Genomic DNA, 25,374 nt, shown 5'->3' with positions numbered 1-25,374 from the left:
TCACTGTCCCCAAACCTAACCATATCCCTTTCCAGCACACCCTATCTCAGTCAGTGATGGCTCTGTTCTTCTGGTTGTTGGGTCAGTGACATACTTGAGTCCTTTTTCTCTTATCATCATCACCTAGTCCATGATAAAATCCAGTCTGCTCTACCACATATATACATTCAGAATTACACTACTTTTCATAACCTACAATACCACCATCCTGGCCCATACCATAAATCATCTCTTGCTTAGATTACTGCAATAACTTCTCAACTGCTGTTATTCATGTTTCTGCCCTTGACCCCCTACAGTGTATTCTCCACACAGCACCCAGGGTGAGGCTGTTATAAGCTAAGTCAGATTGTGTCATTCCTCTGCTGAAATTTCCAATGGTTCCCACCGATTTAGCACAGACAGTATCCCCAAGTCCTCATCAAGACCTGCAAGAACTTCCCTCACTGGTCACTTCACTGACTTCCTGTCATTGCTTTTTCACCCTTCTTTCTGATTCACCCTCAATGGTCTCCTTGCAGTTCTGCAAACATATTAGATGTGTCCCTATTGACCAGCCTTGCGTTTGTTGTTCCCTCTTTTCAGAATGCCCTTTCCCTAGATATTCATTCATATGGCCAGCTCCCTAACTTCCCTGATGACTGACTCCAACGCTGCTTTCCAGTTAGAGCTTTCCCTGGTCACTGTATCAAAAATATTTACCCTGATGATTTTCTGTCTTCTCCATTTGAAATGAAGCCAGAGATATTGGTTGATATTGATTGTTACTGTATCCCTAAGCTCCAAATCAGTGCCAGTGAATCAGAGGTGCTTAATAGACAAATATTAAATGAATTAATTCATTTAAAAGTGAAAGTCACTACCTATCCTATATTCACACATCCTAGTTATCAGTGACAAATCTCCAAAATCACAACCTTGAAAATCCAAAAGCTATTTTTCAGTCTTGACTTTAATGGTACTTTCAGTTAGTAAACCAGGTGGCTCCAAAGTTTATGATGCTTGGAATGGTATCAGGAACCCAGATTTAGGTATAGAGTCTAAAAGCTCCAACATTCCTGATTTCTTACAAACACTAGAGTCTTGTCCACACACCTTTCCTGGGCCATAGTTTTCTAATTTCTAAATGGAGCATATGAAGTATTTTTGTGAAGTTATAAAATAAAAGGTGGGGCCAAAGTAGTTTACAGTTGTTCACATGGGAAGTAATACAATACTTAATAATGATACAAGAGTAAACTCTGTTTCACATACTCACAACTCTGCAAACCTACTTTGGTCTCACCTTGTAATGTTAAATTCAAAAACCACCGGCAGCAATCTGCATGAGAAGAACCTTTAAATGAATATTTAAAAGCCTTCATTTTAAACAAAGTAATTCAAATATTAAAAGTGTCCATTGTTGCTTTAAAATTTAAAATGTTCAATGGCAAGTTGATTTTTTTTACCAGGTGGCAAAAATGAAATATAGTCAGAGAATTTGAGGAACAGATGGAAACAGGTATCAAAGTGAAGGCAGAAGGGATTGTGCTGACCAACTGTAGTTTCCTTTCTGGACAAAGCCTTCTACATCCCTCTCCCCCAGCACACACACACACACACACACACACACACACACACACACACTCACTTGCGTGCATGCACACATACACACACACATCACATCAAACCTCAGAAACATCCGTTCCAGATACTAGAGTGCAAGCAGTTTTCACAACATATTTACTTTCACAATTTCTTCCTAAATTCAATAATATAAGGAGCTATGGGGTTCTATCTCTGCTCCATTGGCACACCCCCAACCTCTTCGCCAGACCCACACTCCCTATTTTTACTAAAATGATGAGTGGAGCATGCACACCCTTAGCCTATATAATCAGTAGGACAAAGTGCTGGAAGCTAAGACATCTGGTTCTTTCCCCAGGTCTGCGTAGGTAATGAAATGACTTTTAGCAAGTCACCAGGACTCTATGGGTTGTTTCCTCTTCTCTGTGGTGGCTGAGAAGAGTGTCATGGTGCTTTAGTCTCCCACAAGCTCCACCAGTTCCCCATTCTTTGACATGATCTAATAATTTAGAAACTTATAAAACAAAGTTTCCATACATGTCTCCTAGCCCTCTCTGTCAACCACAGTGCCTTACAGATCTTTTGGTACTGGTACTGGCTTGGCATTAATCATGATCTACCTCCAAAATTCTCTTAAAGAGAGCAAAGGAGTGAGTGAGAGAGAATACCATTTTCATTTCAGTAAACACACATAGCATAATTTGGGGGCAGTGGAGTTCCAGCGTGGCCTTGTTATATTAGGCCAGTTCTCTCCAACAATTACTGTGCAGAATGAAAGATGCCCTTGAGCACTTGCCTTGTGTATGCAACAAGTTCTTTTTTTTCCTTTCTTTTTTTTTATCCTACATCTTCACAGTCATCTATTTATGTCAAGAAAGGAAACCTATGAGCATGGCATCTGTTCCTAGAGTGCCACAATTAACTAATATTTTCATGAGAAGAAAAAGGTTGCCAGTAAATCCAGGTTAGTTGTCAGGTGTTTTAGGAGACAACACATTAGTCTTTCAAGCACCGTGTCTTGTTTAGCTGAACATATGGTACTACCAACAGTCACCAGCTCAGCCTGGTTTTTGATGGACAAAATGACCGACCACAGACATGTCACCTCTGAGGTATCCACAGAGAAAAGCAGGTTTCTTCTCTCAACCCCAGTCCAGCCCAGCCCCTCTGTCCCTGTAATAAGCAGGTAACAAATCCAAGGGACTTCATTATTGTTACTTTTCCAACCATTGTTGGAATCTACGCAAATTCAATAAGTGTGGGGAGTCCTTTACTTTTCTCATTAACTAAATTTAGACAAAATACAATAAATTCCACCCATAACAAAGTAGTAAAATTTCAAGGCAGTTCATCATTGGTTACTTTTTTCACTACTATTGAAATCCATGTAAATTGAATGTCTGCTTTGGGGGAAATTCATTACTTTCTTCTACAACTAATTGTGGTTAACTATAGGTAATCACATAAATATTGTGAGTTTTACTTGCTTCGGTCTTTTTCTGGATACAATCAACAGGTCTATGTGATTCTTTATTAAATTTTACTTAATTTTATGAGTGTCTTAATCTTCAGATGAGGAATTGGAGTCTGAGAGACTGCATGACGTACTTTTAAGAAAGAAGCGGCATATTCCAGTTTAGACACTAACAGCCTAGGAACGCCCTGGCACTATGTCCTGCAGATGCTGGCCCCCGGCCCATAGACATGCCCAGCTTGAGTTCTACTCAAGCCCAGCTGTTGCCTCCATCCTGCAGCCAGCCAACCCACAGTGCACCCAGGTGCCCCGGTGGCGGAGCCAGGGAAGGTGGGCAGCGAGCCCTTTACCTGCCAGGCTGCCCGGCCTCTGGAGGGTGGCGGTGGCATACAGCTCCTGCGAGTGCTTGCTGTACTGCTCGGACGCGTGCACCAGGCGCTTGGTGGGCGACAGGGTGGCGTACGTGCCGATGGTGGAGCTCAGCTGGTGGATGGGCGAGGAGGAGATGGTGGACTGCACGGTGGGGGGCGAGGTCACGCGGATCGGGGACAGGCCGGCCGAGGACACGACGATGTTGATGGGCGAGCTGGTGCTGTAGGACTTGGCCAGGCGGCTGGGCGACTGCTTGGGCGAGGAGCCGCGCGGCGCAGCGTAGGCGGCGCCCTCGGGGGCCGAGCCTCCGCGCTGCAGTTTGGTGGGCGAGCCGCCCTGCGAGGCAGCCAGCGGGGAGCCCCCGCGCGGCGGCGCGGGCAGCGTGGAGCTTGAATAGTAGAGCGCAGCTGCGGCGGCGGCGGGCGGCGCGTCGGGCAGGTGGAAGGCGCTGCCCAGGCTGGGTGCGAACGGCTCCCGTGGCGGCGGCGGCGGCGGAGGCGCGGGCTCTGGCCCTGGCAGGTGCCCCGCGCGGCTCGTAGTGCCCTGTGCGCGGGAGAGCAGAGAACACGCGCGTTTAGCCGGGGGAAGCACAGCGCCCCGCCCGCCCAGCCCGGCCCCCGCCAGGCGAGGGAGGGAAACTGGGCGCTCCGCCGCCTGAGAGCGCAACTGCGCGTGGGATCCCGACGAAGATGCCCCTCCAGTTTCTCAGGCAGGTGTTTCTCTGATAGAAAGAAAAATCCAACTAGCAAAGGCCGGTTGACAGTGGGATGGGCATCACGTCTGGCAAATGGGACAGTATTCTGCTTACATAGCCAATATGTTTCTGGAATAGCAGAGGCATTGCATTAGTCACATAAAGATTTTAAAAGGCCACCCAAGAGGGCCACCATGGTCTACTTGACGGCAAACATGATCTGTTAGTTTTAATGAGAATTTCAGATATTAAATCTTTCCCATCCACCCCCACAGTCATTTCACTGGATACAGTTTCTACCTCCAAAATTGGCTAAGCTGCCTATCTGGAGAACATCAAGAATTAACATACTTCCTAGAGTTTACTCTGTGCTATTGTCGCGTTGACTCTTCTTTTTGGACAAGAAAAGTGAAAAGGAGGGGGAAATACTGCTTTGGAATAAATACACTTGGTCTTTCAGTGTTATTTATTACTAAAAAAAAAAAAAATCTAGAGGAATCAGAGCAGTTGTAAATGAAAAGACTAAAAAAGCCTCCCTTTTCTAGATTTTAATGCTGGGCTCCAAATCTTTCAGCATGTCCCTCTCTCTTTAGCTGGCTTTTAAGAGCCCCCTGCAGCTGTGTCTTCAAATTGAAAGCCAGTTGCCTCTCCTTTATTTACAAGAACACAAAAGACAACAAGGGCGGGGGTGGAGACAGTTGGAGGGGGAAGCACTTTCCTTGACTCTTATCCAGAGACAAATTTGCATGAGAATGAAAACACTACATTGTCCACCACTTCTGGGCAGGAGATCTGGGATCTTCCAGGCTTTCCTGGAGGAGCAGAAAGGGTCTTGTGAGCAGGCTGGTGTGAAAAGGGGGTAGGATTGTATACAGAAAGAGAGGAGCTGAGAAGGAAGGTTTTGGAATTAGGGATGGGAATGGGAATTGGGTGGGGAGGAGGAAGCTGATGAGATGAAGGGAAGGGGGAGAGAGACTGAACAGATGCTATCCATTAAAAGTTTCAATATGCCTCTCCACTCGTTTTAGAATGGCAATTGGCAAATAACAGACTGGCCACTTCCATTTGCACACCCACAGCGTTCCAGATTTTATCTGGGATGTCAGGTACATGCGAAAATCTGAGGGAGTTAATTGAGCAACATCACAGTCCTCTTATTAAGAGCAGCCTGGAAAGACAGGGAGTCAGACTGTTGAAAGACATTCTCCCTGTGAGGGGTGTGTGTGTGAGGGTGTGTCTGTCTGTATTTATATATAATATACATATTTTATATATTTGCATGTATGTGTGTAAGAATCTCTCTCCCTCTCCCCCTTTCTCTCTTGCCCCCACCCTGACCCACCCCAAAGAGTCTCTCCTTGACCAGACTTGAGTCAGGCCCTTCTGAACTGTTTTCAACTAGGCCCTGATTTTTGGACTTTCTGTGCTTATCTCTGCATTGTCCAGTTTTAGCAAGATTCCTGCTAAGGCCCTTCAGCCAGGCTCCTCTCACTCTCCAGGTGTAATCACCCTCCATATCTGATGGAGTTCCTCACCCACCACCATCCTCTCAGTGAGGTATCGTCACCCAGGCCTGCCTTCAGCAAGAATCTGTTAGGTCACTGTAGCCTGAACCCCTCCCTCCTGATGTTTCCTATTAGTAACATTTTGCCCACTGACCCCCACCCTGGTCCTCAGCTATAAATTCCCACTTTCTGTTGTTGCATTTGGAATTGAGCCCAGTCTATACTGAGGTCTCTCTTTCCCCCTATTGCAATAGTTTATTTCTGAATAAAATCTGTATTTACCAGTTCACTGTTAAGTTCTGGTTCTCTTCTAACACCAAAGAGCAATGATTTTGAGTTTGATAGTAGGAGGGAAAGTAAATGTGAGCTCCATGATTTGTTCAATGATGTGTCTCCAGAAACTAAAGCAAAGGCTGACTCATAGCAGGGATGCCATGAATGTTTAGAGAATGAATAAAAAAAATTATTAATAAAGCTGGTCCCAAGGCTTTGGCAATGAGGGTTCATTTGTTTGTTTGTTTGTTTGTTTTTTGTGTGGAGAATGGTGGAGAAAATGTGCAGAACTGCTAAGCTTACCCTGAACCCCAGAGATATATTCCAGCAGCATCTAGAATCATGGGAGTGCTTATATCCAATTTTGCTTTCCTCCTGATAGAAGTTCTGAGCATGAAATGTACAAACTGGGCTTCTCGAACTTGGCTGCATGTTACAATCACCAGGGGAGTTTTTGAAAAAGTCTCAGCACCTATGCTGTACATTAGCCACTTAACTCAGAATCTCTGGAGGTGGGACTCAACCATCAGGCGTTTGGAAGCTCACCAGGTGATTCCAATGGGAACAAGTTATCCCTAGAGCAGTGATTTTCCAAATGTGGTCGCTGTTCCAGCAGGTAGCATTCAGATCAGTACCAGCATCGCCTCACCTTTACTGAGTCAGAAACTCTGAGAGCTCAGGGGCATGATTCAGGGGCCTGGGGTGGCCTCAGTGTCTGCATTTCTAACAGCCTCTGGGGGAAACAGTCACCTCCTTCCTTCACTTTTCTTCTGAAGCTCTCCAGGGACCTCAGCAACATTAACCAGCACAAAATCCAGCTGGCAGGAGACAAAAGCCTCAGACAGAAATTTCTGTAAAGTCTTCTCACAGAGCCCAAGGAGAAAGAATCCCAGAGGGTATAAGGAGAACCCCTTGCTTAAAACAGAGTAATCTCTTTTTCTTATGGCTTGCATGTATGACATTAATAATAACCTTAGAAGACATTTATGATGCTATTACCAAGTAGTGTAATTTCTAATAAAGCAAATGCTAATGTATTTAAAGTAAGTACTAAAGTATACCAATATTATATAATATTCTAATATTTAAATGTTAGAATGACATGGATCCTAGGGGAACTTTGAATAAATTTTGCAAACACTTTTCTTTTAATCTGTTGGAGCTTCAGTTCTCAGGAATGCTAATTGCTGAATATGTCTATTAAGGTTTGTTAAATGGCCCGAAATCTGCAGAAGTTTTGTGAACTGCCACACTAGCTCCAGATATTTTGACAGAAAACAGCAGCCAAATGTATTTCTAAATATTGTAACATCTTGGTGATATTTTACCAATGATTTTTTACATGAAAAAAGAAACACATAACCAATGAAATTTTATATAATCTTTCAGATTGATATTGTCCATAGTGGAAGTGTTTAACATCTTCATTGTCTAATCTAGTAGCAAGCAGACACAATGGCCTGTTGGACACCTGAAATGCACACTAGATTTTAACACATTTCATCTTAACTAATTTGAATTAAGTTGAATTTAAATAGGCAAATGTGACTAGTAGTTACCTTACTGGACTGAATAGTCATATAAGACCTTCTGAAATTTATAATAAATAATCCAGGGGTTTATACTCCATTCAATGGCCTATGGGGTAATAAGTGTCTAAAAATGGTTCTTTAGCCAAACTGAGAAATATGTCTTAACATCAATTGAAAAAAACCACTAATCTTTTGGGAGCTTGTTTCCATTCTTGTGTTTATGTTTTGTTCCATTGAGTAATTTCATTTAGCAATTTTTTTGCTAGTTAGGGATACAAAAGCCCTCTCTTCAAGCCCACTGCACAACTCATAGGATGGTTTATTACCACCTAGGCCACTGGACTAAAAATAATATAAACACATTTCAACACACATAGAATTTCATCCACTTTACTGTCATGGAATCTCAATTCTACCTTAGAAGTACGTTAACACTATAAAATTAAATCCAATGTTAAAGTTAGAATTGCAAAACTTCACTTAAAAAATAAAAGACTACCACACCTTTCTTCCGTAAGGACATTTTGGAATGTGTATGTATAAACAAAGACAATTGAAATAATATTTTCATTGATGTTGAGACCTTTTAAAAGAAAAATAATGATATAAATTTTTTTCAATATATTTGGAGAAAATTGAGTCCCCATACTGTCCTGGATCACAGCATCACCTATTGGCAGGAACAGTTCCTGTTGGTGTTTTTATTTTCAGCTCTTTGAAGGGCTACTTTCTTTATCAGTCCTACCTCTCCAAAGTGGGGGACCCATCTACGTAAAATTGACAAGCAGAACATTGTTAGGCAGATGCTCTGACTGAAGAGCCTCTGACAGGCAGAATTTTGTGCACATTAAATGTCATTCCTTTCTTGCTTCCCATTATGGGAATTTATCAAGACAAAAATGAAAAGCATTACTTCCAATTTCTATGGATGCCTTATGTAGATTATACCTCAATTAAAAAAAATAGGAATTGTGTTTTAATGAGACATGAGCAATACATACAACTCCATAAAACTCTGATATATTAAATATTTCATCTGCATTATAGTTTACTTGTAAGTTTCAGATGGATCAGATTTAGGATATACTACAGTTGTGATTCTTTTTTTTTTTTTTTTATGGCCAGTCAAATTTAGTAGTGGGGGGTTGTTTTACCAACTTTAGTTTAGTTTTTCTGATAACCCACTTCCATAGGACCAGCCTACAGTTGTGATTCTTATATTATGTATTTGCATGTGCATACTAGGTACACTGAGTCCTGCTGTGTGACTGTGGAATGTGCTTATACCTATTATATGGCAGTGTTTAAGGGCAGATGTATATTTTCAAAGTATAGTGGAAAAAACATTGAAATGGAACTTTAGGCAGTATTTATGTTATTAACTAACAGTACTCAAGCTCCATGCATTAATTCAGTCATTAAGTCAATAAACTGTTAATAAGAGCCTACAATAGTCCATGTACAAATAAGGAGAAGTTTGTGAAGGTCTCCCTGCAATCCTCTTATATGGAGTATTTCACCTTGACATTACTTTGAAGATCTGTCATTGTTGCACTTTTGTTTGTATGAAATATTATCTGGCTCACAATTATGACATCTTTCTTTTCTGAGAGTTTGGGCCCCTGAAATGTTGGCACTCTTGGACCAGAATGTGCCATCAGCCTCCATATAGAGCTGAGCTGTTTTCAGATTGCTTCATGTTGTACCTAGGGTGATAGGGGAAAATATTCTCTGAGCTTGAAAACTTATATAATCCTCATTCTTTGGGGATTTGGCAGCACACACACACACACAAAAAAAAAAAAACAAACAAACAAACAAAAAACCCCACTGTTTTCAGCCAGTTAACAAGAGCCTTGACAGTCTGGACTCTAAGGAATCTTGACTTCAAATCAGTATCACTGAGCAAAATAGCATTTAAGAAAGCAGGCCCATGATTTACTAGCGATCTTTGTGAAGATGCATTTAGACCTGTCAAGTTTCCCAGAATTGCCAGCCAGGTCCCTAACTCCGGGTAGAAGGATATTTGCCCAGAGTGCTGGGCAGCCAGGACCACAGTGTCAGAAATGGGGACTCAGGAGTCCCTGTGGCTTCCCTGAGGGGAGCTTAATGACTTGGGGTAAACAGTTTGTTCCCCACCGGCCATATTCATCACTTGTCATTTGTTGGAATAATTCCCCGTGTCTTTGTAGACAGTTCTGGTTGTGGTGACCGGAGTCACAGCTGGGAGTAGTGGTCCTGGGAAAATAGCATCCTGAGAGGCAAAGCTGGTGAGCTCGGTTCAAAGGAAGGCAGAACTACAGGGCCAGGACCACAGAAGAGCCACACCATGGCATTAGATTTGGTGAGGAAGGAAGGAGGCTTGGTACTTGAGGGAATACGAAGGCAAAGAGGATTAAGTGGTAATGGGGCAGTGGGAAAATCAAAACAAGGACTGAAGACTATTCTTTCCATGAGGTAAAAGGCCTGAATAACTTCTAAATACTAAAAAACAGGGCATGACTTTAAGATAACATCTTTGAAGATATCCACTTCTAAACCAGAACAAACTGATAACGTGACTTAGTAATATCAGTTACATATGCTGAGTAAAATGTCTGAGAATTTGTTTACCTTTTCTAGGCTAAGAATGCATAGACATTAGGCTTGCACGTGAATTGGGAAAAAGACATTTACTCTCACAACTTGGAAACAAGAAATCACCAACTCTATAATATAAAGTCTTACTTAGGTATTGTATGAAATGTCCTGTTAATATAGTGCAATTAAAATGAATTTACATCCCCACATAAATTTCATGCCCTTGAACTTACTCTTTGAGATGAAATAAATGTGCCTGAGCGCTACTATCATTGCTTCCTGAATTTTACTTATTTTCTGAAACTGTCTTCAAGAGAAATGCCACTCTTTAAAATAATTCCTAGTACTGTGAGAAACGTTTGATTTTGGAAATAGCCAAGTAAAATCATCCAGAGCCTTGTCTAGTAATTGCCTGGAGGGTGCTAGCTTTGGTAAAAACTAATATGAAACGAAGTAAATAGGTGGCTTCTGTGCACAGTTCACACACTGTCCCTGCAGCCATCACTGCTGGGATGAGAAAAGAAGGACTGGAGTGACATTGTACTAATGCTGAAAGTGCCCAAAGCCAAGTAAACTTAAGTGACTGAAAAACCAAGGCACTTGGAAGGAATTCTTTCCTCTGATGAGAACGTCTCAATTCAAAGGACCATAAGAGCTCTAATCGTAGAGATAATAATGGAGACACCCCCCAATGATTTCTCTCTGCATGATGGTCCCAAAATTATGAAAGAGGGGGAGAGTGTGTGAGAGAGATCTTGCAAACCATAGTCTCCCTGTCACTGCACTAAACAGAAGTAGCAGTAGATCAATGTTCCCAGGGCCAATAAGTCATCCTGGGTACTGGCTTTTCCTTCCCTCTGACTTCCCTTTAATAAAAGTATAATTAGGATCATTATGAATAAATATTCTGAAATGCATTTTGTATGGCCATTATTAGGGTCTGCCAGTGGAAAGAACATTTAGAAGAAAAAATAAAATGATGACATAAGTGTCTTAAGTAAATTTACCTCTGAGAATATAGAAGGAGAGTTCTTTATGGCAACTCTTTCTAAAAAAACATGAGCTTTGGCAAAATTACACTACATAAAACTTTTATTTCAGCAAGATGCTTGTTTAATATGACTTCAGTAACCCAAATATTTGCTTGGGACAGGAAATGTTATAGTAAAATATATACACAACCCTCCCTGCCATGAGAAAGGTTTCAATTATTAAAGCCAGATTAAATATGTTTATACTGGAAAGAGAAAAATTGAGGGAGAAGATTTTAAAGCAGAGCAATAAGAAAGGATTTCCAATAGGTAGTCATTTGAATACTCTGTTAAAAACAAATAAACTGTCAGTTTCCCATAAATATGCCCAGGGAAGTATACAAAGTGACATGATTTCTCCTCCAAACGCTGCATAATGTACACATTGTACAGTAAATATCTCTTCAATTTTGTGTTTTCCAAGTTCATTAGCACCTTTTCTCTTTACAAGTCAACAACTTCTACCATAATTAAGCAAATGGGAGTGATGTCACACTAGTTGTGTGTATAACCCTATTATCAATGATCAACAAATACGTGTTTATTGGGGATTTGCTCCTCCTTTGCTCTATGCAGGTCTCTGTGTGCATCATCCACAGAGTTCTTCATTCCCTTGACCTTCACATCTGCCTCACGTGAGAATGTACCAATCAGCAATATTCCAAACTCAACTAACACATCACTCTGGAAGAAGTAAGCAGACAGCATGTGTGTAATTATGGTATAGCATAAATGAGAACTTCTAAGATGTAGAAGTCAGTGCAACATTAAATATTTAGGTAGGCTGGATCAAAAAGAAATGATGATTTTGCTTCTTGAAAAGCTTATTGCTTTTCCAGAGTCTCCACTATGGTTCAGTTTTATTTTATAGAACTATCGCACAATTCTTAATTTCCTGCAGCAAGGATCATGAGTGTGCACACACTTACTTTGGTTCTGCTGGAGAACATGAAAGTGGTTTTAAAATCTTTAGGTTTCTGTACTGTTTTCTTATACCTTGAATATTTTGTTTCTTTAAAGGACAAAATGCTTGGTTAGACTATTTCATGTTTGGATGTGGGAAAAAACCAGCATTTTTAGAGTGACTCCTCTGTGCCAGAAGTTTTACATTCTGCATTTCATATAATCCCAAGGAAACTGTATGTGAGTGGAAGCAGAGCAGACAGAGCCTGGAGGAGAGCCAACTCCTTTAATGTCTCACCACCCACAGACTTTTGCAGTATGATTATAAAGAATAAAATGGGTTGGAGAAATCTAATGAACATTTGGTGAACCCTGGGCCAGTTACTTGGGGGAATGGAGATTAACTTGTAGGTTTCCACTATTGTAGCAAGGCAACCTGATGCGAAGAAACAGACTTACACGCAATTCACTGTAGGGTATTATTATATGTGATATGACAGAATGATGTCTATGTCAGCATATACATCAGGGCATGTCATACCTCTGCTTAATATTCTCTACTGGCTCCTCATTTCAATCTGAGTAAAAGACAAGACCCATACAATGCATGACTGGGTCTCCCAGCCCCTCATAATTCCTGTACTGCATTCAAACAACCTTGACCTCCTTGCTATTCTGTCAACACGCCAGGCCACCTCATCAGGAGCCAGGCATTTGTTGTCCCCCAGCAGCCATACAGCTGCTCTTCTCTTTCCTTCATGTCCTTGTCCAAACGTCACCTTCTCCACAGACCTCACACACCATCCTGCACTTTGAATCCCACTTACCCTATTCTGCCTTCATTTTCTCCTCCTAGAAATCATCACCTTCTAACAAAGTACACAATGGACTTATTCACTGTGTTGATTTTCTGAGCCCCTATCACTGATTCTAGAATAGTTCTTTGAGGACAGGGACCTATTTTCTGTACTATTCAATCCCCAAGCAGATACATCAGCTCATGGCATACAGCAGGCACATAATAAACATCCTGAATGCTTTAAAGAATAACCCAGAGATACCCAAATGTAAATGAAAGAGTAGCTCTATTTTGACTGGGGAACCTCAAAACAGCCACACAAAGAAGGCCAAGATTGGCTTGGAGGAGGAAGAGAAGGATGGAGGGGTAACCTACAGAGTGGTAGAGGCTGGGGCAGAGAGCCTTCAGGGTAACTGAGGAGAGTGCTGAGGGCAGAAAAAAGAGCAACTAGACATGGGTTCATGTTACTTCTCAGAAAGAACTTGGGGTCCTTGGGAAGAACCTTACATTCTCTTATCTCCAGTCCAGCCCCACAGACTCATCCTAGAGTCTCAGGAGAATGACTTTCAAGGATTTTACTTACAGAGGTGCAGGAGAACTAGTATTTTATGACAATTTCTGTGACTCACAATTTTATTCAGACTGGTACAATGGCAACATGGGCTATGTGTGTATCACCAGAGCTTTGGCATAGAGCCTGGTGTTGATCACTCAAACATTGATTATGTTAAATAAGCTAGATTTAAAAAAAAATTGAAATTAAGGCTCTTTGAACATTCGTGATATTGCTTCGAAATTGCATTTCAATGTGATTTATGAACGAGATAGAAAGTCACTGGGATAGAAAATCACTTGCTTTGTTTTACAATTACACATCTCTTTAAGACCAAAAACTGACACGTTTTTCTGTTGATTACTGACCGTATTGACTTGGTCTGGCATCTACGGCCATAATTTGAAGTTTAGCAGCCTTTTTTGGGACTCTTTTGACTACAGGATATTCTAAAAATTAATCTAGCCTTGAAGGACTGGGTTTTAGCACCTGTCAGAACCACTAGAATAGAGGGATTCCAAAGAAAATCTGGTGAAAGAGATTCTACTGGAATGGGATATGGCCTCCTTCCTTTTGAGGTAAAATGCTAAATGCTGAGTGAAAATATTGGCTTACTTGTTCAGCATTTCTTTTACAATTTTGAAGTCACAGGTCCTATGGGGTGCTCGATAAAACACGCCTTTCATACTGCAGTGCACTAAAGCTAGAAGTAAGTCACGGGACCGATATTCACCACTCAGCCAAAATAAACAGGATTGATAGTAACAGCCTCACTCCTATTAATTGAGTGAATTAGAACAACCCCGTGGTTTGAGTATTCAGATTTTATCCTACCCATCTGACAGGTAAGTGAGCACTGCCAATAACCTTTGCCTCTGACTTAGCACCTCGAACATGCACATTTATAGATGCTTTCAAACTATAACCCTGATGATTTTAAATACAGTGCTCTGACATCTTTACAACTTAGCTACACTTTCTGATTAAACTGTAAAGCAAACTTTTAATGTGAGGCCCAGTCTTGTCATTTTAAAGCTTCTCCTATTTTCCTCCCATAGCAGTTAGTGGACAACAGAATTGACACTGAGAAAGGAAACCCTTGCAATATGGAAGTGGATACATCACCACATTGCTCATCCACATTTATACACCTCTTAAGAGGTCCAAACTCTAGATTTGTTTAACTGAATGGTCAATATATAAAATACAACTAATGACACACTCTCTCCTAGAATGATCAGATTTCAGTTCAGTCAAGATTCTGTTCCTATTCTTACTGATGCTGCCTGAAAATGGTACTTGACACTCTAACTGTAGTGAGCTTGAATTTCAAGCCTTTAAAGTGTAGGTAGTAATACAGACCTTTTGGGCAGATTAAATAAGAGCATGTGTGTAAAACAGATTGTTTCTAGGTGCTTGGTAAGTGGTAACTATTAATTTTACAAGAAAGCTTTGATTTAACACAAAGCTTTGAGTTATCACATAGCTCTATGTGAATTGGTTTACAAGATGCTCACAGTATAGTTGATGAGTTAACTGAATTTTCATTTTATATTGATATTTCCCTTTTCGATGATGCTCAACTATATGGAAATACTGATTCTTTTTTTAGTTGACTCAATGTTTTCAACTTAAATTACAGAGGGCTTAGATATTTATGAAAAAAAGTCCAGCATAGGTAATAAGTGAGTTCAAGATAAAAATAAAATAAGGTAGAACTTTATTGTTTTACTAGCTACATGTCTTAGAAGTTCTAAGAAACTGGTAAAAGGTAATTTCATAGCTTTCATAGGTTGATTTGAGTACTAAAATGTGCCATATTTCTGAATGTGGCCTCTTAGACTGAGAAGTATGGCTGGATATAAGGGTTAAAAAGGACTGTAACCCACTTGTTTGCTACCGAAGAATTAAATATATATATAAAATGTGTACCTAGAAAACTAAATCATATGGCTTCCACTGCATTTCTGTATAAAACAAAATTATACATTAAGAAGTCTAATAATATTTTCTATGTTAATAACATCCTCCAATATTTTAAATGTTATATAAAGTTCATATGTAATCAAATAATGACTATTTTTGTATATGATAAATATATGTATATTTGTATATATAAAACAATTTTTCTAATCCATTAAAACTCATTTTTAGACATTCCCTCATGTATCCTTTCACATTTCTGTATTTCTGTAAGGGAGGTAGAACAGACCAGTGCTTTTAAGGGGCAGAGATCCTGCAGCTGGAACATGCCCTGTTCTGGGATAGCCTCTGTGTCCCTCCCATAAAACCTGGCCCTCTCAAGCACTGCATATGTCCATTTCTCCAGGGAGGAAGCTCCTGAACTGTGGTCACACCTTGAGCCACTATGAGGGACAGGTCTTTCTTCTCAGTGAGTCTTTTATTTCCACTCCATTTTATCCACGGTCCTACAGCTCAGCATCACAAGGTAAAAGTTACAAAGCCAATGATGGAAAAGGCCGTTGCTTAAGGAACACAATCCATGTCTTTAATATACTGCTGGACAATAACTTAATAACTAAAATGCACTGATATGTCTCAGCTTTTGCTTCATTTATGCCCATATTACCTAAAATGTACATCTCATAGTGACTATGTCATTCTAACTCACCTTGCCTCCTATCTGTCTGCAGACATTTCTTGGGGGGCCATGCAGATGGTGAGGAGCTGCTGATTAAGATGAAAATGAACCTGCCCTCAAGTAGCTTTCAGTTTAGTTGGAAAGACACATGGATCGATAATGACAATAAACTGGTGACAAAGGTGGGTTTGGTTGTTACAGGAGCCAGTGGTGGTTAACATGGCAAATGAACTGCCCAATAAATGCAGAAAGGATGAAATTAATCTCATCAGCTGAAGAGGTTGCTTTTGGAGCTGCGGGTTCTTCGTTCCAGGAGCAGAGATTAAAAGGGCCTATGCCGCTGAAAATAAGTTTAAAATATCTTAAAACAAGATAGACCTCCAATATATTAATTCTTCTATGTTGATCAAATATAGCTTAAACTCTAACATTATCAAAACAAAAATTATCCATCCATCCTTCCACCCATTTATCAATCTATCACAATATTTACATCTTTTGTGAAAAAAAATTCAGATTAGTAGCCACTTCTAATGGTTATTAATCTGGAGCTGGTTTGAATGGCAGCTAATAAATCTGTGCAGTGAAATTATGAGAACAAGTATGTACCTTAAAGAAACAACTAAGGGCACATTTCAAAATCACACTTGACAAAGTATAACTATTCCTGAACTAATCACAGTTAGTTCTACATACTTGACTATGCATTTATATTATGTTTCTTTATATGATAACCCCAAAGAATAATTTCATGCATTTTAGGAGGAGAAAAACACTGTTTCAGGTGCATGCACAAAATCAGAATGGATCCCATATTAATCTCATACAGACACAGAAATAGTAATGACACACATTCACATATTTGCACAGATAAATATATACAGTATAAATATGGCATGAGCAACTCAAAGATATTCCTAAACAAAACATGTTTATAATCCAGCGTTACTCTATAATAGTATTTTATTCCTTTTTTTCAGTCACAGCACCAAAGCATCTTTAGTAAGTTGTGGGACATGCCACAGAAAGGCAGGAGGGATCACTGTGGCTTCTCACAGCTCTGCTCCTGGCCTGTTCCTTTGAAGCCCCCCGACCAGCACAGCAGAGGGCCCCATTCCCACACATACCTGGCTGAAGCTCTGGCCAGCACCTCGGGCTTGGGTGCTGCGGGCAGGGAGCTGTGATGGGGCTGTCTCACCCAGGGCCAGCGTCTGGTTGCTATGGTAGCTGGCTGGATACTGGAAGGACCCTTCAGGTTTGGAATTGAGCTGAAGTGCACTCTGGGAGAGCAGGCTGGGCCCTGCATTGAAAGTCATTTAGAGCAGTAAGTGACAGCGTCAGTGAAGCAGAAATGACATGTATTATTTATTGAGAGTAGCCTAGAATTATCACACGCGCATGATTCCAGCCATCTATGCTTTGAATTCTGAGAACTAAAATGACCATATAATTTGACTCCGGCTTTTAAATGAGATTTTTTTTGGAGGTTTCGAAGTTATCAAAAGAGTAGATTTATTTTTCAAATGATCTCATCCTGACCTACATAGAGACATTTCTTATGAGACAAATTAATCAAGAAGTTATTTTTGGATCAGACAATATCAGAAACATTTAAAAGCCCGCCTTGTAGTACATGTTAATTGCATTAATATAATTATATTTCCTACTTAATTATCAGGCTGCTAAAACCCTCGAAACCTTCCAATCAGTAATAGATTCTATTGTATAAATAGTGATGTAATACCTCAACCTCTGAAGGGTTGACAGTGTTTAAAATTTTAATAGCTCTTCCTACAATGTAGAATTCACCCCTTTCTCACAGGATCTCTGATAGCTAGTAATCTTTGCCATCACAGCTGTGCACAGCAGGAGAACAAAGACAGGACACAGTGTTACAATTGGTGATGTTAACGCAGCTGACAGAGCAAGTGATGGAGAACGGGGAGTAAGCACCTGACTTTATCATGCAATTACGCTTTGCCAAAGAAACTGTGCCTTATTGCCTTGCATTTTGTGTAGATGTGATTCTTGCTCATTTTCTTTTTAGGGAGAAATTTCTTCAATCAAATTTCATATTCACTTTGGGAATTAAAAGAAATAGAGAGGAGTGGAAATGTCCTTGCTGACAGGCATTGTGTATGTTTGTGAAAGGCCTGGAGTCAGTAGAGGGAGTTGGGGGGCCGAGGACTTGGCTGCACAAGTTTTCCCATGTTATCTTAACCACAGAACAGTGTTACTTCTTTGGGGATGGAAGGTAATCATATACACATAGACTATGGTGTAATCACTACCCCATCCTTTCTCTTTCTCTTTGGTTGTTTTAGATAATATTATCATTTCTATTAAGTGTAAGCAAATTTCAAGATCCTTATCTCTTTCTTCTTAAGAATAGAACATGGCTTTATATTTCAACTGCAGATCTGGATGTGGCATAACACATAAACCTTACTTTGTGTAAAATAATGTGTCCGCCCTTAAAAAATATTGGTTCATGTAATTTTTGCCATTTAAGACCTTCCCCTTTCCCCTGATACCCCAGTGGAAGTTCTAAACGACGCAAAAATACTTTTTCATCATTAGGTGTTGAATAATAAGCCAATTAACTAACATGGGTAAAGGCTTGGTATTTTGGAATCTCTACAGTTTCTGGAAAAATGTTGAGTAAAACAATAAAAATGTTTCTATCCAGCCCCAATTTCATCATGAAGGGCACAACAAAAGTACAATTGTAATCCTTTTTCTTTTAATTTAGAAAATAGAGTCCTAAGAAAACACTATCTACCAGATGGTGAGGTTTGCAATAGCCTGCAAAAAATTCTTTAATCCATACTGAGAGTATTAGAGGTCTAATCACGAGCTATAGGATGCCTCTACGGGGAGCACGTATTCTGAGAGCTTCATTCTGGGTGCCAGAAACATATTGTCCCCACTGTTGATGTGGAAACTGTCAGGCAGGGAGACAGAGCCAATGCGTGGTCTCTGGGGCCCAGGGGATGGGCAGGCTGAGATAGGGGAGAGCCTCTGGAAGGGAAAGGGGGCGCCCTGATAGGGGCAGGGGTGGATGGGGACTAACTACAAGGAGGAGGAGGAAGAGGGAGGTACTGGAAGGACAGTGACAAACTGTGGCCAAAGGTTTTCTCCCTGGTCTCTACCCTCCTGAATGTTAATGCAACAGGAGAGAGTGAGCTACGGTGGCGGAGCTAAGGCCCTTTAAGGCTAGTGCTCACCATTCCACCCGACAATGGGGGGGGGGGCGCTTCCCGCTGAGACTTTCTTTGGCTATTTCTCTCAGGGCACTCTGCCAAGCCCTGCCATGCCCCCTCCCCCATGATAAAGCACCTCCGGGACAATGAAAGTTCAAACAGATACAGCACTGCACAGACCTCTGGAATTAAATAACATCTTTAATCTCATGTAAATAGTTTCACATAAGCTATAAAGCAAAAGAGTTGCATGGCATGGTTATTTGCTTTTTAAAAAGACTGTGATTTTTCTCTGAGGAACTTTATCACAGATATAGTTAGCAAGTTCAACAATTTTGTAAATTCTGAATAGATTCATAAAATCAGCTCCAGAAACCTACAAATGCTCTCCTTGTAGGATCTTAAGGTGACAATTGAAAATCTTTTATAAAAGTGATTTCAATTAAAACTATGATTTATGTGCTTCTGAAATATACACCTGAAATAATCATATCTGCTCATCTTTTATAGAATCAGTTGTGTATTTGATCAATACTCAATGAAAACAAACCAAAATTCTCCATCTCATTACTTTGTTCACACATCTCAAGCATAAAACCGAGATGTACTCGGACAAAGGTAATTGCAACAATGAGCAATATATCATACTATTACAATAATGATACATCACCTGGCAGACATGAAACAGTCAGGACAATAGACAAAATACTGCATGCATTTTAGAATGACTTTTTTATCCCTCACTAGGTTTCAAATCAACTGCATTCTATTCATCCCAATTTTAGAAAGTATAGATTCATGAGAATATAAAAAAGTTAGTATTCTAGAACAATTATTAATTACTTTATAATAGAAGTAAAATTTACATTAACACCTGATAAGCTTTACTAACATTACTGTGCATTGACATATAAGATATCAATTTTCCAGAGATTTCAAAAGCATTTATTGTTTTAGGCTTTCAATTATGATTTTTTTTCTTCCAAAACTTGACCTTCTATCACGTCTTGCTTGGGCTGGTGGGAAATGGCGCTTCAGCCTTGAGGATACAATGGGTATCTGCTGGGCAATGCAGGCAACGTGGGGAGGGGAAGAGACTGAGGCTTGAGTTAACTGCTCCAGAATAAACTGCAGCTATGAGGGACAGTGGACCATCATGTCCTCTGAGGTCACAGAAAGCAGAAGACACACTCTGGCATGTACGCTTCCAGGACACTGAAGGGTCACAGTGACCCTCTGACCATTCTGGACCTTCCCCATTGTGGGACAAGGCTGAGCTCAGGTATCTACTCAAAATGACTCAGCCTTGGGGGCTGTGAAGAGGAAGTGAAACCATTTTCTGGTAACTTGATAAAACTCAAGAGTATGTGTCCTTGTTCTGTTCAATACACAACAGTCCCTACTAGACAGAGAAAAAGGAATTATAAGGGAACTATAGAGATGAGGGACATGGAATGTGCTACGGATCCTAGAAAGATGCTGGAGCAAAGCATCTTGAGTGTAGCACCAAAATCTCCTGTTTTCAAATATATGAACTGACTACAGACCACATAGTGACCTGTGAAAAAATTGCACTTGTGTCTTTGTCCTTATTCTCAGAAGTATAATTGGAGGCGTGGAGAGGTTCAAAGGTCAGGCAGTGTCACACACTTGGTAAAATGAGCAGGAGACTTGGATCCTTGTCTTCTATCAGCAAGTCCAGGATATGTTGTCATTTAACATCAAAGCATTGTTTAGGTCATATACGCATATCAACATTTTAAGGTTGAAAAGTTCATCCCTACATAGAAATCAGTTTGTTTGCAGGAGAAATATTCACACCTCAGATGGTGGGACTTCCCAAGGAATCTCTCCTTAGAGATTCCAGATGGTGACACAGGGAAGCTTGCTGTCCACCCTCAGTAACCTCAGCACATGAAAAGATTGTGATGTAAATTTTCTGTGTAAAGTTTAGACTCACTTATCGGTTGTGTTAACACACACACTACAATGTACAGGCAGTTTCTCCTTAAATGAACTAGATATTTAGGGTTTCCATGACCACGTGTACTCATTTTGTTGGCACAGGTCTAAAGAGACTTCATCTGGAATTACCCGTTCTTGCCTCTTAACTGAACACCGGTCCCAGAATACAGGAAACCCTAATTAAGCTACAGAATAGGTCAGAGGCCTACAATGTGGCATTTCCAAGTCATTACTTAGGTCTCAGTCATGGCAATGGAGTTGGTGGGCGTGTGCTGGAAAAAAATCCAGGATAGAATTAATCAGTCCTGGGCTCTAGTCCACCTTCACGTTTGTGAAAGCACAGAGGATGATGATGAAGATGATGCCAGTAATACCAAATAAGCTTTACTAAGCACTTCCCAAGTTCCTGGAACTGTCCTGGGCACTTTGCATCTGCTAACCCATCGCATCTTAACAGAACTCCAGTGAGGAAGGTACCATCATCCCACTTATGTCAACAGACCTGGACGTCCCACTAACTGAGACCACTGAGTTGGTGGTGGGTCTTTGTGCTAGCAAGGCAGTCTGGCTTTAGAGTGCCAGTTCTTAACCACACTTCATCTTTCCGTCTCTACAAATTTAATCTCTGCAAATTTGAGCACCTAATGAGATAATGGGTGTGCAAGTGCTTAGAAAAATATAAACTGCTATACAAATGTCAGCTATTAGTATTATTATCTAATTACCTAATTACATAGCCACATGGTCTGATAATAATAAAGCCTTGATTGGAATTTGTTTATCTTGAAAACCTTACGACAGTACTGTCTCATATATCACTTATGGTTTTCTTTCAATACCTTGTGAGCCTGCATTTACAAATGACACAGTCAAGGATAGATCATTAAAATGCTTGACTTCAAATTAAAAGCAAAACCTAACAAAACCTAGTGACAGGGCCAAGAGAAAAGAAAGACCAAATTCTCTCTGTTCTCTCGGCCTGAAAATCAATTCTCTGTCAACCTCAAAACTCATTATTAGTGTATTATTTAAGTGTCACCTCCTCCATGCAGCCTACCCTGATGTCTGATTTCCAAGATCAAAATCTGATTATATGTAAATGAAATTTTAGGACAGAAATTTAACTTTCAAAGTCATCAGTATTAGAAGCTGAAGCCACATGAATAAAACAAGGTCTCCAAAGGGTAATTAAGTTATCAATTTAATTTCAAAGGATCATTTTACCATTAAAAGAAAAGTGTTATTAACAAGAATGCCCTGAAATAAACAGCTAGAGAACTAGATAATGCCTGGAAAAGGTGGTCATGAATGTTTTGTGAGTCTGTTAAATCTGAACACTCAGAGGAATAATAAACCTACAAACTGAGATAGACATGTTGAAAACTGGACACCTGACAGCGGCAGCTTTGTTTAGATTTACCTTTGTCAGGAAATGTAGTAACATTCTTTAATTACTCTTAGGTTAAATTGATTCTTTTAAAATTATATAAAATCTTTATGTAGCCCTTGAAAAATATTGCCAACAAGATTCACACATACCTGTAACTGACAGAAAGTCTGCATGCATTCTTACCTTCTTGCTATCCAGTTTTTGTGGAAGGTTAAGAATGATTTGGAGGTTGTTACTTTATTTTAAATCAGAGTAAATTGTTAGAGCAAGATCAAGTAAAGAGTAAGGAGAAATCCTTTTATAGAAAGCATTAAGTGATAAAAAAGAAAAGAGGGGGCAAAAATCACATACGTGTATATATATATACACACACACATACAAAAGCAATGTTATAAATTACAAAATTAATGAGAAAAATTGCCAATTCCTTATAAGATTATCAAATTGATTTAAATCAAGCTCAAAGCACTTTAGTCATATCTAACTACAATTTAATTCTATAGAGTAAAAGTACTGACTTTTGTTTAAATTGTCCTACTAATAAGTTTCATTTATAGTAGCAGTTTCTTCTTTATGGGGTCTAGATAAACGTGTCAATTTATAAACTTATTTGGAATAAGAATAGCTAGTGGTCCACAATGAGGTATCACTTCACACCAGTCAGAATGGCTGTTATCAATAAATCAACAAATAAGTGCTGGTGAGGATGGGGAGAATTCCCACTGTTGGTGGGAATGTAGACTGGTGCAGCCACTGTGGAAAGCAGTATGGAGACACTTCAAAATATTAAAAACGGAAATGCCTCATGACCCAGTGATTCCACCTCTGGGAAATGATCCGACAAACCTGAAACACTTATTCCACAGAACATAAGTATCCCTATGTTCATTGCAATGCTATTTACAATCACCAAGATATGGAAGCAACCCAAGTGTCCATCATCAGATGAGTTGATAGAACAACTATGGGACATTTATACAATGAAATACTATTTGGATGTAAAAAAGAAGGGAATTTTACACTTTGCAACAGCATGGATGGACTTAGAGAACATTATGCTAAGTGAAATAAGTCAGTCAGAGGAAGACAAATACCATATGATTTCACTCATATGAGGAGTCTAATGAACAAATTGAACTAACAAGTAAAACAGAAACAGACTATAGACAGAGAGCAGGCTGACAGGTCTGGGTGGGGGAGTGAGGGGGTGGAAGGATTGAGCAAAAAACAAAAAGAACTCAATGACATGGACAACAGTGTGGTGATTGCGGGTGGGGGGAAGGGGTGGGTGTGGAGGTGGAAGAAATTATAAGGGGGATAAATGGTAATGGAAAAATATAATAAAAATAAATAAAAAATGATAAAAACATAGGTAGTAGTGATAAACTGGTTCTTCTAATCTTCATCAGTAACTTAAAAAGTTCACACATATGAATTTTGCTGAGGAGTTCCCTGAAAATAGTGGTTGAGCCATCTAAAATTAACAGGGAAACAGCTTGTTATATAAGGAAACTTAGAGTGACGTGGCTGTTCTATGTGCAGGTGTATTTTTAAACTTCATATCTAGGTCTATCTGCAGATTATTGATTTCATCTGGTGAGCTGCTTTCAACGTATATTGCTTTATGTGAAAAGTAAAACAGTAATAGTCCCAGGAATACAGAAGTACTCATTTAGTTTTTTAAACTGATTCAGATTCAACCAAAGTCACTGGCTTAATTAGTTTGCTTTTCCAAGTTGGACTGTATATAGAAAATTGAGCTTTGGGAAAGCGTTCACACTATGCAGTAACTTACTCAGTTCTTCACATCTGTGCACAATGGAGGGCTATGAGCAAAAATGAAAATTCTAATGTACAACTTTAATTAAAATGTATAGTTCAAGAATGTTTTTGTGCATGGGATTTGACATGACATACATGATCATAGAATGGTATTTTTATAGTTCACTCCAATCTCTAAGTATTGCCTTATAAAGGTTTACATTCAGATTATTTATCATTTAAAAAAATAAATGTAGCACAAAGAAAAAGCATTAAACTTATATTTCTCTGTAAATTAGTAGTCAAAAGATAATGGATTCATATTTCTCATTATCAATAAGTGTGAAAAGAAATGAAAATTAATAGAAATACATTTAGAAGAAAACTAAACTTAAAAGCTACATCCTGAAAACACTATAATTTACTTATGGAATTATATTAGTATAAACAGCCACCTTTTGATTTGCCAGAAACCACAGACTTTTCTTTAGATACCTGCATGGCTCGCTTGTTCATTTTACCCAGGTCCCTGATCAAATACCTTCTCACCATGGGAGGCTTCCTGGTCCTTTGATCATTCTCAAACTTTTCCAGTCTCATAAACTTTCAGACTTACAGATCACTGAAGACCTCAAAGAGCTTATTTCTATGAGTGATATAGAACGCTATTTACTGCATTAAAATTGGGAAGTATTTAAATCAAGAGGATACATTGAGCCTGTTCTATGAGCCACCCTCCGGAGCGATGGGGCTGTCACCCTCCATGGTACCTCTGGAAAGCTCCAGGAAACTCACCCTGTGAGACTCTCATTCCCCCTCACTCTCACTGTGTGAGGATGAGCATGGAAAGGCAAGTAACATGGTAGGGTTACGGGAAAACTGGTGCCTATTCAGAGCTCCTGAAAGGTCTTGGGAACCTCCAGGATTCTCAAGTACACGTGGAGAACCCTGTTCTCTCCCTTACTGGCCTTGTCATTGCTTGTAGCAGTTATCTACCTGAATTTATGAGTATTTAGATTGCTTGATTTCAGATGTTTCTGACTAGAATGTGAATGCCACAACGCAGAAAGACTCTCTGTGTGACTGTTAATAAGTGCTTAATACCTATTATTTAAAAAATGAATGACTATAACACCTACCTGCGCCCTACAATGATGTTATAAAATGCCAG

General features: G+C 39.8%; 1 protein-coding gene across 4 annotated transcripts in view; it reads right to left on the bottom strand.

Moving 5' to 3' along the window:
• The window catches only part of CTNND2 (catenin delta 2), an 821,463-nt gene that overhangs the window by 372,892 nt on the left and 423,197 nt on the right, over positions 1–25,374 (bottom strand). For all 4 annotated transcript variants that reach the window (XM_090276223.1, XM_090276225.1, XM_090276224.1 and 1 more), the window contains exons 6-7: positions 17,012–17,184; positions 3,391–3,955 (exon numbers count right to left, since the gene is read on the bottom strand). In XM_090276223.1, coding sequence (XP_090132349.1) covers positions 3,391–3,955; positions 17,012–17,184 — 738 coding nt within the window. The remainder of the gene's footprint in view (positions 1–3,390; positions 3,956–17,011; positions 17,185–25,374) is intronic.

This window comes from Furipterus horrens, unplaced genomic scaffold, assembly GCF_987537825.1.
Source record: "Furipterus horrens unplaced genomic scaffold, mFurHor1.1.pri manual_scaffold_5, whole genome shotgun sequence".
NCBI lineage: Eukaryota > Metazoa > Chordata > Mammalia > Chiroptera > Furipteridae > Furipterus > Furipterus horrens.
This window is presented reverse-complemented; position numbering and strand designations above follow the sequence as displayed.